Below are 16642 nucleotides of genomic sequence, written 5' to 3' on the forward strand. Positions count from 1 at the left end.
CTGGCTCTTCCCACCTCTTCCAGAGCACAACAGCCAATCCTGCAGGAGCAGCCACTGCTGCCCCCTCCACACAGCACTGCACTTCAAACAGCTGTGGAATGATTTGGATTGAAAGGGATCCTAAAGCCCATCCCCTTCCACCCCCTGCCATGGGCAACCTTCCACTACCCCAGGCTGCTCCATCCAACCCGGCCTTGGACACTTCCAGGGATCCAGGGGCAGCCACAGCTTCTCTGGGCAGCCTGTGCCAGGGCCTCAGCACCCTCATTTTTCCCCACATCACACCTAACCCTGCTCTCTGTCAGTGCAGAGCCATTCCCCCTTGCCCTGTCCCTCCAGTCCCTGATATGTGCAGAGCCATCTCCCTTTGTCCTGTCCCTCCAGCCCCTGATATGCAGAGCCTCTCTCCAGCTCCCAAAAGGGAGGCTGCTAATTCCTTAGGCCCTGTGCAGCTTCTTTCCATGATCCAGACAGGAAGCTGCCAGGATCAGGCCCAGGGAGCTCCCTGTTTATTCCAGAACCTGCAGCCACCCAGGAGAGCTGTGCTCTCTCCCCAGGCACTTCCAGGGGGCACATTTGAGGATGGGGGTTGAACAAATCCTCCCAAACCCCAGCTGCAGCCCCACTCACCGGATGAAGAAGCGCCAGGCTGTCCAGGTGAGCACCAGGATAATCCCCAGGATCCAGCACTGGGTGATGTAGAAGGGCAGGGAGAGGGTGAGCGTGTAGGGGTCGTACTTGACCACGATCAGGAACTCCGTGGCAGTAATAGCAGCAACCAGCCAGGCCTGCTGGCCCAGCTTCTTGTGGAACTTCCTGCAGGGGAAACACAGACAAGAACATCTCACTGCTGTACAACTGGGGATGTGGAGAAATCTGCACAAAAAGACAGCTGGGGCAGGGATTTAATTCAGCTTGGCACAGTCCTACATGTCTAGTTCAGATCACACACGCACTAAGGCTCTGCAGGATGACACTTTCATGCTGGTGTTACTTCAGTTTCCTCTCAGAGGCTCTAAAAGCAAGAAAAGTTAACCTTCACCACCACACAATGCAGGAAGTGTCCCCATTCCCAGGGAGATAAATCCACATGAAACAATTCTCTGACCAGCCTGAGACCAGCTGATGTTCAGGGTATGGTTCCAAACAGGAGCTTCTCACACACCAGGCCCAGAGCAATATTTGACACCCAAGTGGAATTCAAGCTACACCAAACCATCCAAATACACTGGGAAAAAATATGGAATAAATCAAATGTAGGTGAGTGCTGATGCAGAGGGGATGAGTGCATTCCTTCTTAAAAGGTATCCTGCCTGGATGAGCTCAGATGAAAGGGCTGCAGAAACTGCTCCAGGTGGTGACAGATTAAACGGGCAGAGACCAGCCCTAACCCACAGGCAGAGAGATGAAAAGAGAAGCAGCAGATCTCTCACAGGGAATTCCAGTTGCTGGGATGATGAGGGCAGCTTTGTGCTCTGCTGGGCTGCCTCCTCCTGTGCCATCCTTTCCCTGACAACAGAATCAAAGATAACCCCAACACAAGAGCTGGGCAGCCCCTAAGGCTGCCGGGGAAGAGAGCTGGTTTCCTGCCCTAATATTCAGGAAAGATGTGAAAGATTTTTCTTGTGAAGAAGGAGATAAAAACTCGTGGGCTTGATGCAGACTCCTTGGAGGTGAGAGGAAGACTCCATGAGGAATGTGTGACTAGGTCAATGCTACAAATGCATCAAGACACTCCTGGCCAGGAACATTTCACACATCCAGTCCTCAGGAACTCTGAGGCAGTGAGTGGTGTGTGAGGGCTGGAGAAAGCTTCTTCCCTCTCCTGGGGCTGTCACAATTCCAGGCACTACACTATCACCATGCTCAGCCCAAGGTCCTGCAAGCAAAGCCCCACAACTGCCTGCAGATACTCAGAATGCTGAATAGGAAGAAGAATTCTTCATGTTGGAATTTCACTGCTTTCTAGACCCAGCATTGCAGGGCTGGCTGAAGAGACCTCCTCAGTTCATCCCAGACAATCCCAGCACCACCAGCCAAGGCAGTGAGCCACGTTTTTGTCAAGGAAGGGCAATGGAATATTCCAATCTTTGAGCATTAAGAGTTTCCAAAAGGAAAAGGTCAGCAAGGTTTCCCATGTGATGTAAGCCAGGAGCCTCTGGTACAGCCTGCTCTTCCCAGCAGGAATAATGCACTGACTTTTGTAAATACAGCCATGGAACAAATCATTCTTCCCCTACAACACCATGGGAAGAATCCTGAAGGATCCTTGGCTTGAAATGACGTGCAAGTGAAGCTGATAAATGGGGGCAGATCCTCTCTGCCAGGATGGCCTGGAATGCAGGAAGGGATTACAAAACCCTCCGCAGAGAAGGTGCCAGGTAAGAGCTCAGCTCTGCCCTTCTGCAGGAGCAGCCTAATGTCAGCTCTGGGGGGCATCAAGCAGAGCCAGGAGCCCCAGGATGTGAGGGCAGTCACCTCCCCCAGCAGAGGGTAGTGGCAGTGACAGGGATGCACAGCTTGGGATGAGCTGCTCTGGCTTGTGGAAAGAACAACAATCAGAGCCAGGGATGAGGCACTGGCCAGGGATGGCTCTCCCAAACTCCTGTGTTATGCCACATGGTTGACAGAGGGCAAAGGAGCTTTTCCAACCCCAACACAAGAAGATGAATGGTGCTAAGGAGAGGAGCTCAGCAGCAAGGCAGAGACTCTTCTTACCTGTGAGTTGGAGGCACGTCCCAAACCAGTAGGTCCAGCACCAAGGGCAAGGCATCCTGCCCCTGAGGAATGTCCTGAATTCCGACTAAGCAATGTGGGCTGGCCCTTCTTCCCAGTTCTAGGAGTCAAAGCCTTGCAAGGGAAACTGATCTTCAGACCATGTTGGAACCCTAAATTCTGAACACAGACACTTTGTTGCGTTGGTCAGCGACAGACAATGAACACCCCTGGAAGCCAGGCGGTGCCTCAGGCTGAGGATGTGGGCTGAGGCAGGTTGTGACATTAAAAGAAAAGGTGATTTTGAGAACAAAGCTTTCTCAGCTCTCACATGGTCTGCAGAAACAAAAGCAGCGAGGACAAATATGATGCTGAGGTGGGAACGGTCTCGAGTACATGCACTGCTGTGTGTGGTGCCTCACCTGCAGCACACCCTGCTACCCAGGGCCTCTGACCTGCAAGAGGATGCCAGGAGAGCTCCAGAGGGCCAGGGGGAAGAAAGCTCAAGGAAAGAGGTGCCTTTAAGAATAAATTTTTTAGTCTGGGCCCTGATGTCTCCAGAGGGCACATCCAAGGACTGCAGTTCCTGGCTCTTGGTCTGGAATCGGAGCGCAGCGCTCTACCCACAAGCCAGGGGCACTCCAGCTCATTTCCACATTCCCTTCTCCACAGAGACATCATCTACCAGACACTGAGGTTAACACAGTGCACACACAATGCCCTTAACAACAGCTGCTCTCTGACCAGGGGCAGTGAGAGTGGTACCTCTGGAACAAAGGAACACAGAGCGGATGCTTTGGGATTAGGCCTTGTTGTCCCTGACAAGCTGAACTGAACTGGTGCCCAAGATGGATGCCAGCAAGCTGGAGCAAGTTCAAAACAAAGCAGGTGGAGCTCGACATGGCAAGTACAGAGAGGAGGGGCTTACGGGTCATCCATGAAGTCGTAGATCTCCCTCATGGCCACTCCTCCCACGTTGACAAAAAACACCAGGCGTAGCAGCACCAGGTAGTGTTCAGGGGGCATCCACAGCACAAACTTCAGGTAAAACGTGTTCAGCTCTGCCAATAAAAACTGGGAGGGGGGGGACATTGGAATTACATTTGGAAAATACCACTGGATGGAGCCTGGAATGCCCCTCTCTCCCTGAATGGCGCCCCCTGTGCAGTTCTCAGCATCTCTGATTGAACCATCAGCACCCACCCAAAACTTGGTTTTTAAACATTTCCTTTACTTTGGAAGAGGCACTAAAAAATCACAACAAAAAGCTGAACAAGCAGTACCCTCAAATTTCAAGCAAGGTTTTGAACTTCAAACCAAGAGGCCAAAGTACCTGCACAAACACTGAGGGCACATCCCAAAAGCACAGCTTTTCCTTTCCCTGCCCTTCGAAATCCAGCTGAGGGAGCCCCACCATAACAAGAGGCAGAGCTGCACATCCTGGGGGGGCTGGGCTGGGTTGTTTTTTCTCAGTTATATAAACTCACCCTCAAAGACAACTTGGGAAAGTTGATTACAAATTAAGAGCAAAATGTTCTCTCCAGCAGCTGCCCTGGCAATGTGCTTAAGGGAGCAGAGACACCAGATTGTCACTTCAAAAGAAGTGATAACAAAGGGCATTAAGCCTTGCTGAAACCCAAGGAGTGAGCCAGAACCTGAAGCTGCTTGGAACCTGTCAGCTGAAGCTGAGATGTGCTAAAAGAAACATAATCCCACAGTTCAGTAAGAATTCACTGGGATCTCTGTTACAGCAGCACCTAAACCCCCATTTCTTCAGGGTGCAACCAGCAACCTTTAGGGGAAACATCTATTTTATTTATATTATACTCTTTCAGTCCTCCCACAGAGCAGGCCTGATGTGCAATGTGAGCTTGGCCAATGTGTCCTACAGCAGGAATCAGGTGCTGGGAGTTTGTTCTGGCAAAACACAGAGTTCTGTCCTGTGCCACTGAACCTGGTTCATGCCCAGTGCCCCTGGATCACCACCAGTGTCACGGGGATGGATTTAGTTAAATTTCACAGCTGCTGGGCTGAGATAAATTTGAGTTGCCCAGAGCAGAGTCAAGTGACATCCCATGGATGGCCAAAGTCCCCTGGCTGGCAAAGGGGCAGAAATGGGAAAAGGGAAGGGTAAACTGGGCAGTTTAAATGCCTGTCAGTCATGTGGGCGACAAGTTCAGCTTCACAGGCACTGGTATGAATTTCAGATGCTGCATTCCCAGCATAAAACAATTCCACCCACTCAGGTGCTGTGTGTGCAGTGAAATGTTTAAAAAAAAAATTCTAGAAGAACTGAATGATTTAGGCAGATCTGTACCTCAGGAGAGAGCTCAGAGGAGCCAGAGGCCTTGGATACAGCCCCTTCCAGCTGTAATGTGACCTGCAGCTGCATAAAACTGAGGGATTGGAGCTACTTTCACCCACAGCCAGTGCTTTGGGGAGCAGCACCTTGCTGAGAACCCAAAGATCCCAGTTCATAGTGCTCCCAGTGCCAGAACAGTGGGCAGCAAGCAAGGACAGCCCTTTCTGCAGTGCATCTGTCACCTGTCCCAGAGACATGGACACAGCCCCCTGTTCTGCGGGATTGGGAAGGGATCCCTGCTGGCCTCAGCTTCAGGAACATGGCCAGGGCTGCAGCCTGAGTGGCAGGACCTGGAAGAGGGGACAGGAGGGCCAGAGAGGTGTCCTCACCACAAAGATGATGCCACAGACAGCGAGCCACCTGCGCAGGCTGGAGGCTGGCTTCCACTCAAACTTCACCCAGCTGTAGGGGGTGAACTGGAACACAATCCTCTTCATCTTGCCCCTGGAAAAAAGCAAAATAACCACTGCCTGAAGGGAAAGCAGGCAAGAGGCATCTGCCAGAGTTTCCATTTGAGACACCAGTTCAGATATGCAAAATGTCTCAGTTTACTCCATTAAAATCACAACTTAATGAGATTAGCTCTGAGCTTGTTATTTTAATTATCAATTTAAGCTTTAATATACTACACTCACTGTTGTAAGCAGTTCTGCTCTGCTCAGCAAAGACACTACAGAGCACCATGGGTCATTACTGGTACACAACTACAAGGGATTTATTAAATTTTAATTCCCAGTGTCCCAGTTCTTGTGAAGTTCTGGTTACTAGGGAATGCAAAAAGACCAAACAGATCCTTGCTGTGAATGGGAGCATGATGCCAACTTGGATTCCTGCTCTTCCTTAAACCATTTCATCAAATAAGCTCATTTCCCCAGGATGCCCTCAGTCCCAGCCATCAGGCAATGTTTGGGACACACAGGTGGATTTCCAACAATGCCATTCACAAGGTGAATAAAACTCTCCAACAAACCTCCAGTAAGTCACTGGATTCTGGAGCCACCTGGGAATTCTTTAATCCATATTAACCCAAACAGAACAACCAAGCTCTTGAACAGGGGCCCAGCCTTTGTGCTGTGCCTGTGGAGTTCCCTCCTCCCCAACTTACTTGTAGGTTGGAATGTTCCAGAGCCCCTGCCACTTGTAGGTTTTCAAGGAAAGCCAGGACAGGGTCTTCATCCCACAGTAAATTCCTAACCCGTTACATAAGATCACATCCATTATCCACTGGAAGGAGAAACACAGCAATGATGCTGGGGAAGGAACACTAGAGCTTGGCAAAGGGAATCACTACAGCACAGCCCTGCATTCCAAGGAGTGGGACAGAGTGTTAATTCCACAGGTTTTCTGAAGGTTAAATAGCTTGGCTTGATGTCTCTTATAATGCACTGACTTTTGAAAACACAGTCATGGAGCAAATGACTCCAAGCTTGGGTATTCCCCAAAATCTATCTAAACACAAACCCAGAGCTGTGGGCCCTGACTGCAGGGAATTCTGATCGCTCTGGCACCAACTCAGACCTCACAGGAAAATAAAACACAATTTTAAAAGGGTTTCCCTTTAAGCTCACACCAAGTTTTGCCTTTCTCTGAATTTTTCAGACTTTATTGCTTTATTGCTTTTATTTGCTACAGAAGCAAATATTTGAAAATGTTCAGGTACAGCTTTAGATCCTCCCTGTGGTGTGAAACAAACCCAAACAAATATTTAACCATGTCCAAGTGTTTGTAAGACACAAAATGACAGAAACAGTGACAAGGAGGTCACAAACCGAACAGGGAGCAGTCACACATGGGATACAACCCAGCTCTCCTCACTTCCCAGCCCTCCCTGTAAAATCTGAATTCCCAAACAAACTCTGATCCCTGCAGTACATACGTGATCCCACCAGCATTCACTGAAGTTTGGGAGCTGGTGCTCCAGGCTGTACTCCAGGAACTCAAACATGACACTGATGATCATGCACATCCACCAGTCCCGAATCATCAGAGTCTGAAAGGAGAAAAAAGCCTTTTAAACAGCTGCTAAAACACATCTACAGTTGTCTCCAGTATCCAGAAAAGGATCAGAAAACTCAGGACAATTTTATTTTTGTGATACGATGGTCCAAATGCTCACAGGCCTCTCAACTTATCACCATTACCTGCACAAGAGACATGAAAGGCCACTGAAGAAAATCACCTCCACCCCAGCCAAAACCAGCACAGGAATACAGATTATGATAAATTCTGGTAAAATGGGATTCAGCAGGAGGGAAATGAGTTAAATGCATGGAATTACTGGGTGCTCAACCACCACAGGCAGCATCGTTCTTACAGTGCTCAGAAAAGGCTTTTCAGAGCCTTTTATGGGCTCTGAACGACTCCAAAGCCACAATAATTTCTGATGAATGAGGCCCATTCATTCTCAATATTGCCACCCTGGTGCTTTGGGATTTGGGGGAAAAAATCCAAACACAGGCCCATCTCTGTTTATTGAGACAACACACTCAACTTCCAGCTTTTAATAGAGAAATAGGTTCATATTTAACATATTTAAGAGAAAAATATGCTATGGCTCTGAGGAAATCCAGCAGCCAGTCTCCTTCCAGCTGAGCAGCCCAGCTTCTTAATGCAATTCTCTTGGAAAATAAAGGATCCAAGTTTTCCAAATTGAGAATTCAGTTCATTAACAGAACAAGCTGAAGTCCAGGTTTCCCCATGCCCAGCAAATTCACCTCTGGTTTTGAGGTGAGCCACTCACAGAACACATCTGCACTGTTAAATGAAAACACAAACCAACAGTTCCAGCTTGTTTCAGAACAGCCAAGCTCTGTCAGTTTGTTATTAGAACAGCAAACCCAAACAAGGTCTGCAGGGGGCAAAATCTCCTGAGTCAGGCAGCCTGCTTGAGTTAAAAAAGGTAATATTTAGACCAAAGTAATCAGCAAAACATTGTTGAATGTTCTGCCAGAGACAGGCACAGCTGGAATTCCTTCTGCAGTTGCTTGATACCAACTCAAAAGTAACAAGAATTAAACCAGTGCCCATTTAATGGTTTAAAATCCTGATCTCATGCCACTGGGAAAGCAACAGCAGCAACAACATCTTCCTTTGGGAACATCACTGTCACTGCCAGCCCCACACTCCACTTCCAAAGGTCATTCCAACATTTCTGCTGCTACAGGAATTAAGTTTTTTATTGATCTGACCCCAGGATGAATCCCTGTGGAGAAGGAAGGAGCCTGTTGATGTAACAAAGCTCTGGAAATAAATGAGGTGCCCTAACATGGGCAGGAGACAGGAAAAAAAGGGGGAAAAGGCTTTTGACATATTGATATGTATTTTCATGTATTACAAACAGCCTGGTATAAGTGACCAAGGCCTGGCACCACAAAAGCAGCAGCAGTGAGGCTTTGGGAACAAAGGAGCAGAGTTCCTAAGTTGAAATGAGTCATTCTTACCTTCAGGTACCACCCAAAAAAGTGAGCAGGAACAAATCCATCCAGCTTGTCCTGAAAACCAAAAAGAGAGTGAAGGTCACAGCCTTTTTATTTTTTTTTTTCCAAGAAAAATGCAGCAATAAAAGTCTGTTTTTCCCACACATAAATACTTGCACTCCTTCATCAGGAAGGAATTTAGCAGAGCTCCTTAAATCTTACCAGCCCTGCCAGGCCCTGGACACAGTGCCTTTCCCTCTGCTTTTATCATATCCCAGTTATCCCAGTTTTTGATGCACTGAGGATTTACAGGGCAGACCCAAGGGATTTGGGTGCTCCTCACTCCATACAATCAGGGAGCTGTAAATCACCATCATTCCTTTGCCCTGGAATTTCTGCCAGTGAGAAACCTGATGGCTTTTAGGACTCAGAAAAGCCCTGCACTGGTGTAAGGTGTCCTTGCCCATGGCAGGGGGTGGGGTTACATCATCTTTCCAACCCAAACCATTCTGGGGTTCTGTGGTGCAGCTTTAGAATTTGGTGCCCCAGGTGACTGAGGAGGAGAATCCACAAAGACACCAAGAAATCCACACTCTGAGGGGACAATTTGACACCAAAATTGACTGAGGAGAAGACTCCTCAAGCACACCAAGAAATCCAAACTCTGAGGGGAAAATCTGACACCAAGGAGCTGAGAAAGAAGAGCTGTTGAACCCTGGGCAATCAGGTAATTGGGATCCAGAGAGACACACCCCCATGTGATGGACAGGAAAGGTCAAGAGAAGGGAAATGAAGAGGCTGGAGAGTCACGCACAGGCTGTGCTCTGATTCAGCACTCAGCCAGACCCACAAGTGCACTCTGAAGAGTTCAGTTAAGTGGATTTTTACCCAAAAGCAGCCTCCTGAGTGAGTCTGCTCCTTACCCAGATGTTGTGGAAGGGGTCAGTTGCATTGCCAGGGTCATAGATGAGGCAGTTGCCCCCGTAGTCCCTCTCAGGCAGAGGAACCCCCAGGTGGGGGTCGATGTACTTCATGAACTGCCGCCCGTCCTGCACCGTCTGCAGGGAACACAAACCAGGAACCCTGAGGCACTCACATACAATCAAGAATTACCCCTTTTACAAATTTCTGGAGGAACAATTGCTGAAATAAAGTCCAACCTGACTTGGAGCCTTTAATCCTAAATATTAAGGGAAAAAATGGCTACAGAATTACCTTAAGGATGAAAAATCAGTGATCTTTAACACTTTACCCCAAGCTACTCCTCTGTGCTCCCCATCCCTCCCCAGCTCATCCTTCCCAACACCCATTTCCAGTAAGGTCCCATGCAAACAGCAAAGAGAAATCATCAAAATGACCAAAATGTGAATTCATCTGTTGCTAAATCAGCCCCACATTTGCTGAGCATTTATTTCCCAGTGGAATCACTCACTGTTGTGGTCAAGGCTCGACCCTGCAACATCTGTGACAGGCAGCAAAGCTGGACAAAGCCAGAATTAATTGAGTAATAATACAATTACAGAATAAACTGCTGAACTCTGGGACAAGTTTCAGCCACGAGCAAGCTTGGATTTGCTGTCAGGAAGTTCAGCCACCGGCAGACTCAGCAGAATTTAACCTTATTTAAACCTGGGCAAGGCAATGATGTATTTTTAGTGGAGAGCTGAGCAACAGCAGGGAGCTCCTTAACCACTAAATCTCTGCTGACACCACACGCTGCCACAGGGAAGAAAAGCCATTCCAGGCTTTTCTGGTGGAATTCAGAACTACACCAATAAAAATCACTCAGTCTGACTGCAGCTCCTCAGGAATATCATGCTCAAGGATGGCTGGATATATCAGGGTGGCCAGTCCCACTTTCTTAAGCTCACATGGCTTCTAGAAGCAAAACTTAAAAAAAAAAAAAGCATTCCTCACCCTTCTTTCACAGAAAACTATTTTTAGAGCTGCCTGATGAGTATATTGTCTCAAAATATTGAATTTTAACTTCTGAGAATTGTACAAGTCAGGGAGAAGTTCTCAGTTTACTAAAGAACAAGATATGGTCAAATGTTTCATTTGGAAGCACCAAGGGCACATCTTTCTATGAAAAGCCTCCTCCTCGGCTCCTGCCACCACACAAAGCTGGGTGTGAAGTTTTGGTTTATTGCAAAACCCCCACACCTACAAAGAACCTGTCACTCCAGGTAAAAGATATTTCCAAAGGTGAAACCAGGTGAATTCCCCCTGAGTCACACATGGCCCAGCAGGGCAGAGCCTGGACTGTGAAACACCAGCTGCTCAACATGAATTCCCTCACCAGCTCATCTAAAACCACTTCAACACAGTGTCCACCCCAGGCTGAGGGTGACTGGAGGTCAGAGCAGGTGAAATATTTTTATATTATCATTTCCCTCAGCCTCACAGTCTCATTAAACAGCCTAATGATTCCATCTCACCAAAACCAGCATCTCCTGTAGTCAGCAGGAAAAGAAAACACTACAAAGGAGTTGATCCCCATGTGGAAGTGGCATTCAGGAGCTGGAGGTGTCAGTCACTTACCTGGAAGAGGATGAAGATGAGGAAGAGCTCATAGACCACGCTGACACACAGCCAAAACCTCCAGTAAGCTGCAGAGAGACACAGGGGATGTCAGCAGCAGCTCTGGAGCAAGCAATAAATTAATTATTCACTAATTTCAGTATCACAGGATCCTGGAATGCTGTGTATTGGGAGGAACTGAAAGCCCATCTCATTCCACCCTGCCATGGGCAGGGACACCTCCCACTGGCCCAGGCTGCTCCACACCCAGCCTGGCCTGGAACATTTCCAGGGATGGGGCAGCCACAGCTTCTCAAGGAACCAATTCCACCTCAAGAGAGGCTCCCACCATGGAATTACAACTCCCAGCTCCCAAGCACAGTACTCCCCACCCTCTCTCCCTCAGGGATACAAACAGAGAGGAGCTTCAAATCCCACACAGTTTGCTGGAACTGCTCAGGCACTGACCTGGATGTGGGAGAAGGGATCCAGTTCCAGAACACTCCAACCCAACAAACTCAGCAGTCAGGAAGGGGAAGGAAAGGAATGTGCCCCCTGCAGTGCTTTCCAGCAGTCCCTGGAGGAGAACCTGACCCTTCCTGAGCTTTCTCCCTGCTCTCAGGTGACCTGGGCTGCACAGACACACCCAGGGCAGGCTGGAGTCATGTTCTGCAGCCCAGCTTTGGCCTGGGGACAAGGTCGTGTCCCCAGGGGCAGAAAGCATTTCAAAACCCCAAAGATAACTCCACTTTTACTTGCAATGACATCAAAACCAAGCAGACCAAAGGTTCAGCAAGGCCTGTCCATCAGAGATGCCATGCAGAGCTCAGCTGATGCTGGGAGCTCTCCCCAGATGTGTATTACAGATGTGCACACACCTGAACCAAAGGGTGCCCAAATTCCAGTGTCTGCACACTCCCAGCTCCCCTGCCAGGCTCAGCCCTGGGTCACAGCCCATCCTGGACAGGGGTTTGTGCCCCAGGGGCTCATCCATGCCCCTGATCCATCCAGACACCTCTGGGCTCTGAACTTTCTGTCTCCTGCCCTGAGCCAGGGTGGGCACAGACCCAGCTCCAGCAGCTCTCCCTACCCAGATCCAGAAATTCCACACAAGGGAATTCAGCAAAACTCACAACACTCTGGGTGGACACTGAAATTCCAAAAATGCCACACAGCACTCTCAGGATGAGAGCTGCCTTTGTGTGTTTCCTGGAATGGAGCTCTCCTTCCTCAGGTCCTTGGGGGAGATGCAGAGGAATCCCAGCAGGATTTGCCAGGAAAACAAGACTCTCTCTGTTAATTCCACGGCAATGTAGGCACTTTGATGTTCAAAGCAGGGCCAGGCATAAATTACACAAGAATGAAACAAACAGAGCCTTACAGAGTTATCAGCTCAGAACCCCAAATCAACTCCCCATGGAGATCCTCAGGAGATGTTTTCTCCCAAAACATGTCTTTATCCAGCTCAGCCTCAAGTAGGAAATAAATTATTTAAAAAATAAAAAAGAAAACCACCACAAATCAAAACAACAGAGAAACAATAATAAAAAATGAAACAAAAAATACCAACAAACCCCAAACATTTTTAAAAGCAGCCCCTGACACCATCATTAAAAGAGACCACAACATGGAAGGTGAAACATTTTTGCAGCAATCCTGCTAAATCAATTTCATCAGAATCACCTATTTTACACTTCTGGGAAATAAAAAAGGGAAAATAGAAAAGGCAGGTGTGGCTTGGAGTACAGCAGTTCAGTGCTCTGTGACAGCTTTCACCCATTTGTCTTTCCAAAATGCATCTCAGAAAAAACCAAACAGCAAAAAAAAAAAAAAATCCTCCATTGTCACAGGATTATTTGGAAGAGAGGAGCCTCTTCCAAACTGTCACCACATTCAAGCCAGCAGCGAAAATTAACCTTTCACCACCACACTTCTCCCACCTTTAAATGTCACTGCCAGATATCAAAAAATGCCTTTTTTTCTAACCCATAAACCTCACACCAGAGATTTTACACTGCTCACAGTCAGCAAAGTGACAGATTGGTCCTGAAAGTGATGTAGCACAGAAAGCAGAGAAATCTAAATCTAAATTCATTCCCCTCTGTACACAGAGCTGTGGCAGCGGCTGAGCAGCCTCAGAAAATAAAAAGATAATTTAAAATGGAGATTTTGCTCTGATTTAGTGCTGTGGCTTCTCCCCAGCTCACAGAGGTCCCCCAGAGGTTCTGAACACACCCAGCACCTGCACCCCAAATGATCTCAAGGCTGTACAAACACTGCTCTCTCTCCTGCTGGGTCAGGCTCAGCTTTAGCTGTAAGGTTGTTTTTGGCACCTCTCCAATGCTCGTTTTCCTTTAATTCACTTCCCATTTTGCCTCCCTCCAATCAGGGCTTTCCTCCTGAGTGAGGAGGTCCCCACTAATCACTGACACACCTGATAACCCAGTGATTCCTGGGATCAAACATTAAACTGCTGCCTTGCAGGGATCCCAGCAAGCTGAATCCAACCAGCCTTTCCCTATTTCTGCTCAGAGCCTGGCCCACTCTACCTGAGGGGCTAAAAGAGTAAAAAACACAAAAATCTGGGTTGTTTGCCCAAGGAAAACACTTGCCCTGGAGCTGCTCCTTCCAGTGCTGCCCTTGCCTGAACACTCCCACTGTCCCAGCCCTCAATCCCACAGGGTTTACTCCAGACCCTCACAATTGACTCCCTGACCAGCTCATCCTGTCACACAGCCTGTATTAAGTCAAAATAACTCCTAGCAGAGGCTGGGAATATTAAAAGCTGCTTCTCAGGGCATTAATAACTGTCATGGAAAATTTCTTTGGAATGACAGCATGGATGTGTTATCTTGACAGGCAATAAAGCATCCCTGGGTTCCCACAGCAGCAGCTCCAGGAGAGGAGCTGGCAGGGAGAAGGAAGAATATCTCTTATCTGCAAATCCTAAGGAGAGAGGCTACTGATGCTGGCTCTATCCAGGATTAGTTCTACCAGGAAATGCTCCCCAAATTTGGCTGTTCACCCACCAATGAATGAATGGATCCTCAAGCAGAGTTTAAGATCTGTCCCTTGCACTGTACTGCTCCCCTGGGGCTAAAGCAGTGAAGGTTTGGATAGAACCAGTGGAAAATGGGATAAAAGCAGGGCAAGTTGGTAAAGCCTTGTCTGAACAGTCATAGCTACTTATTTCCGTGACAATCCTACATTTCTGAATTACAGGGAGGCCACTGGTGTCTGTCCATGCAGCAAATTATTAAACTGCAGAAAACAGGGGCCTGTGTGGAATCTACAGGGAAATGGCAAAGCTGGATGAGCCCCTGGCTAAAGCTGGGAACGCTGAGAAGGCAACCAAAAAAAGAAATAAAGCCACCAGTCTGGACAGGAGCCACTAAGGTAGTGGCTGGGATCAGTTTCCTTAATGGCCTTAATGAAAAGTAGGTTAATGACACACAGCAGGGAAGGCAGGGACAGCAGAGAAGATGATCCCAAGGGACTGGAGTGACAGAGGAGCTCCTAACACAGCTCCATGCTCTGGAATCAGGAATTTGGGAAGCATCACATTATCACAGAAATCCCCAAAACAACCCTGCAGCTCTGGAGAGGACATTTGAAAGCAGAAAGCTCAGAACAAAGCCAGAATGATATGGGGAAATGTTACATTGGGGGCAAGACTGAAAGCCAAACTTCCCTGCTTTGTTCTAGGGAATAAAACCAGCCCAGACAAACCCTCAAAACCTGGGTGCACCCAAGTGTCACTGGTGTCCCCAAAAGGAGCAAAGGATTTTACAGCAGGAATCACAATTAACTGGAACAGAAGGAAAGACTAAAACCTGCTATTTAATAAGAAAGGCAAATTTAATAAAGCCCCAGGTGTGCAGAGGTGTGCTGAGGGCACTGCTCTTCAACCAGGCCTGCTTTGGCTGGGGGTTGTGGGGTGGCTGCTGGGCTAAATTCCTGGCATAAAACCCAGCTTTATTTGGCTGTAGGAGAGCCCAGTGCTTTCAGGAATATTATTTCAGCCTATATGGATTCCCTTAATTCTTCCTCTTTCAACGATTCACATCTAAAAACAGGCAAGACATCAAAGCCATTTAAATACTTTCATGTTTCACCTGCTATTCCATTACCTGGAAGAAGTTTGTGTCGTGCTTTCAAGACTTCCAGTCTTACAAGAAACCTTTAAAATCATAATCAAGGGGCTCTAATCTCCCATGGAAAATGGACATGGAGCTCAGGAAGTGCTCCTGCACCAGATAAAAGGTCACAAGTGCAGTCCCAGCACAGAGAGGATAAACAGGGGAAGCTCAGGTTTAAGAACCTGGCAGCTCTCACAGAGCTTTTTAGCTACACCAGGAAGATCCACACAGATCTGCAGGCTCCATGGAAGCCCAGCAGGGTGGTTATGGAGGAGCCTCCATGATCAGTGTGCAGTGCTGAGGAACCTGTGATTACTGAAATTACAACTTACCTGCTCTCCAGGCAACACAAACATTTACCTCCTCCCTCCCAGAGCAGGGAGCTGCTCAGGGGGATTTGAGTGAGCCCAGCAAGGTGAATTTACCTGGGTGTGGTCTTGAGAATGGTCCATCTTTAGCTTGTGTCACCCCAAAACACAAGAAAACCAAAATACTGGCGACGATTCCTCTGCAAGGAAAAACAGAGCACTCTGGGTTATTGCCTCATCCTCCTCCTGAGACTGCAAATTATGTTCTCTGATGAAAGAAATGTCTGGCCCTTGCTCTTTAACTGCTCAATGTGTCCCTCTTAAATGGATCCAGGCACCATCCAGAAAAAAACAGCCAAAAAAAAAAAAGGCTGAGGATCACAGCAAGTTGAACACTTCCCTGTGTCTGGGAGCAGCTTTTATTCCCACAAAGACACACAGGATTTAGCAGTGAGACAGTTCTCACTGCTCCACCACATTTCCATGGAATTTAAAAGGGAGCTGTCAGACTTGTCACCACTCCAAAACAGCTTCTCAACCAATTAAAGACAAGCAGGAGCTTTCCACACCACACCAGCACTGCTGCTATTTCAAGAGCTGGAACCATAACAGAGAGTCTAAGGAACATAACAGAGATTTTAAATAAAAATAAATTATCAGACCAGAAGCCCAAATATACCAAAGATCTATGACCCTAGGCATGTTCCTTTAGTTTTAATGGATTAAATGGCATAAAGCAATCCAAAGTTCTCTTTTTACTGCACTTCAACTCCCACTGGATCCTGCTTGCTGTCTCATTTCACTGCTTAAGAGCTGGCTGAAAGGATGGACAACTGGCAAAAAGCTCATTCCATGTTTGCAGAAAATGATGCAACCCCTGACTGCAAATAAAATGGCTCAGTCTGCAGAAATCACAGAAAATACCCAGCAATTTTGCTGCCAGAGAGAAATTGTTACAAACCAGAAGCAACAGGAGACTGTTTGTGCTTTAAAAATGTCAAAAAACCTTTCAAAACAGAAGACTAAAGGATTTACAGAAACTATTTTATAACATCTCTGAGCATAAATGTTTGTGCTTCCTGAAAATAAAAATGGGGTTTAGTTAACAGATGTAACTCAGTAATTTTGCTTGCTTTAAACACTGGGAAGCACACCAGAATCAGGGGCTGAATGGATCTGTGA

General features: G+C 47.6%; 1 protein-coding gene across 1 annotated transcript in view; it reads right to left on the reverse strand.

Annotated features, from left to right (window-relative positions):
• PTDSS2 (phosphatidylserine synthase 2) overlaps positions 1-16642 on the reverse strand; it is a 29959-nt gene that overhangs the window by 1041 nt on the left and 12276 nt on the right. The window contains exons 3-11 of the mRNA XM_059475169.1: positions 15578-15660; positions 11035-11102; positions 9417-9551; positions 8518-8568; positions 6954-7067; positions 6183-6301; positions 5407-5521; positions 3644-3789; positions 631-816 (exon numbers count right to left, since the gene is read on the reverse strand). Coding sequence (XP_059331152.1) covers positions 631-816; positions 3644-3789; positions 5407-5521; positions 6183-6301; positions 6954-7067; positions 8518-8568; positions 9417-9551; positions 11035-11102; positions 15578-15660 — 1017 coding nt within the window. The remainder of the gene's footprint in view (positions 1-630; positions 817-3643; positions 3790-5406; positions 5522-6182; positions 6302-6953; positions 7068-8517; positions 8569-9416; positions 9552-11034; positions 11103-15577; positions 15661-16642) is intronic.

This window comes from Ammospiza nelsoni, chromosome 6, assembly GCF_027579445.1.
Source record: "Ammospiza nelsoni isolate bAmmNel1 chromosome 6, bAmmNel1.pri, whole genome shotgun sequence".
Taxonomy (NCBI): Eukaryota; Metazoa; Chordata; class Aves; order Passeriformes; family Passerellidae; genus Ammospiza; species Ammospiza nelsoni.